This window comes from Aplysia californica, unplaced genomic scaffold (genome assembly GCF_000002075.1).
Source record: "Aplysia californica isolate F4 #8 unplaced genomic scaffold, AplCal3.0 scaffold00869, whole genome shotgun sequence".
NCBI lineage: Eukaryota > Metazoa > Mollusca > Gastropoda > Aplysiida > Aplysiidae > Aplysia > Aplysia californica.
Genome location: NW_004798139.1, coordinates 38,160 through 39,733, shown reverse-complemented (window position 1 = coordinate 39,733; position 1,574 = coordinate 38,160). Strand labels below are relative to the sequence as shown.

The 1,574-nt window shown below is 42.2% G+C and overlaps 1 protein-coding gene across 1 annotated transcript in view; it reads left to right on the top strand.

Annotated features, from left to right (window-relative positions):
- Positions 1–1,094: 1,094 nt before the first annotated feature.
- Positions 1,095–1,574, top strand: part of LOC101847153 (ankyrin-3) — a gene marked incomplete at its 3' end in the record, with an annotated part of 35,621 nt that continues 35,141 nt past the window's right edge. Inside the window, exon 1 of the mRNA XM_005110269.1 lies at positions 1,095–1,469. Coding sequence (XP_005110326.1) covers positions 1,095–1,469 — 375 coding nt within the window. The remainder of the gene's footprint in view (positions 1,470–1,574) is intronic.

Here is a 1,574-nt window from a genome sequence, read left to right as displayed (position 1 = left end):
TACAACTGCTTCAATTTCTTCTGTTTTGTCTTACTTTGAAGTCATGAGAGGAGAAGATAAAGGAGGAAAGGAGATGTAGAAGGGAAGAAAGGAAGGAAGGATACCCACAGAAGACTCGTGTCCTTTTTGAAAGTGTTCAAGTGGAGTATGATATTTCAATAGAAAGATACTAATGGGATTCTGGATACAACAGTAACATTTTCAATGTTTGTGGAACGTGATCTTTAGGAAAAGGATATTCCTTTAGATCCTTCGAGGGTTTCTGTTTTAAAAAAAGTGAATTTATGAATATTGTGGATTACATTTTCAGTATGTACACTTTGGAATATTACCGATGGGTGTAGCGTTTTCTGGGTATCGACAGTGACATAAAACACTGGATGCACTTCAAAGAGTTCTACGACGCAGCGTTCTGCTAGCTAATGCAGTGCAATCTCGCTGAGATAGCGGCTTGATATTGATTGCTGTGATCTTTTTGATAATGCAATTGTAAATAGCTCTCCCCGTTGTGAAGGTGAGAAGTGAATTGGAGTGCTTTTCTTCCTCCCGGAAACTCTTCTCGAGTAAGTCAATCAAATCGTCTGATTGTTGGAGGTGCTGGACGCTCTTTTATGACACCAACATGCTTTTCCCCGTGTTGGTCGCTTCATGAAAACAAATGGCTGTATCAACGTTAATGTGTCTTCAGATAGTTTCAACTTTCTTAGCGCCCATAAATGTGTTTTGTGGCTACAGTTTGTGTGATGGTTTATTTGTTCGGCAAAGAGAAACATTTCAACTTTTTAAGTAGATAGAATTGAGTTGGGCGTTAGTGTGTAGTGTACGTTCTAAGTAAACGACGACTTGGCTCTTCAACATAGATAAAGGACTTCAAACTTCAACCTGTCTACGTTACATCTGCGCTGAATCTTCTACAAACCAACACTTCAGCTTGTACAAAGGAACGAAACAAACCTTTCCAAAGTACAAAGCTACGAAACAAGCACAGAAATGGCGACGGTGATATACGCCCAAGTTATATACGTATCCAGTACACTCTAACTGCTTACTGTCTTCTTTTTCCACATCTTGACGTATTGGATCCGACTGCAACAATGTCGACCCAGACACCGAACAAAGAACCCAGCTCTAACAACAACAGCAACAGCAACAGCAACAACAACAGCGGCAACGACAGCATTCAAGCCACCGACAGAGAGAAGACAACTCCCGTCAAAAGGGGAGACAAAGGCGGTGAGTTGTTTACCATAGAGGAAGTGACGTCAAAAACTAACTCAGGAGATGGAGTTACGCCACAAGAGTCCACCATGACGTCACACACGACTGGTCAGGACACGGACAAGGGAGACAAGAATGAACCTGGCATTGACCACCACAAGGATGACCCGAAAGCTGGACAGAGGGCAGCCAGTGGATCATCCAGTGGGATCGGGAGTAAGGGCTCCTCTGAGACAGCCTCGGGTAAGATGGTAGTTCAGACAACAGAGATAGTGGAGGAGAGAAGCAATCGATCGATCATATAGATAGATAGATAGATAGATAGATAGATAGATAGATAGATAGATAGATAGATA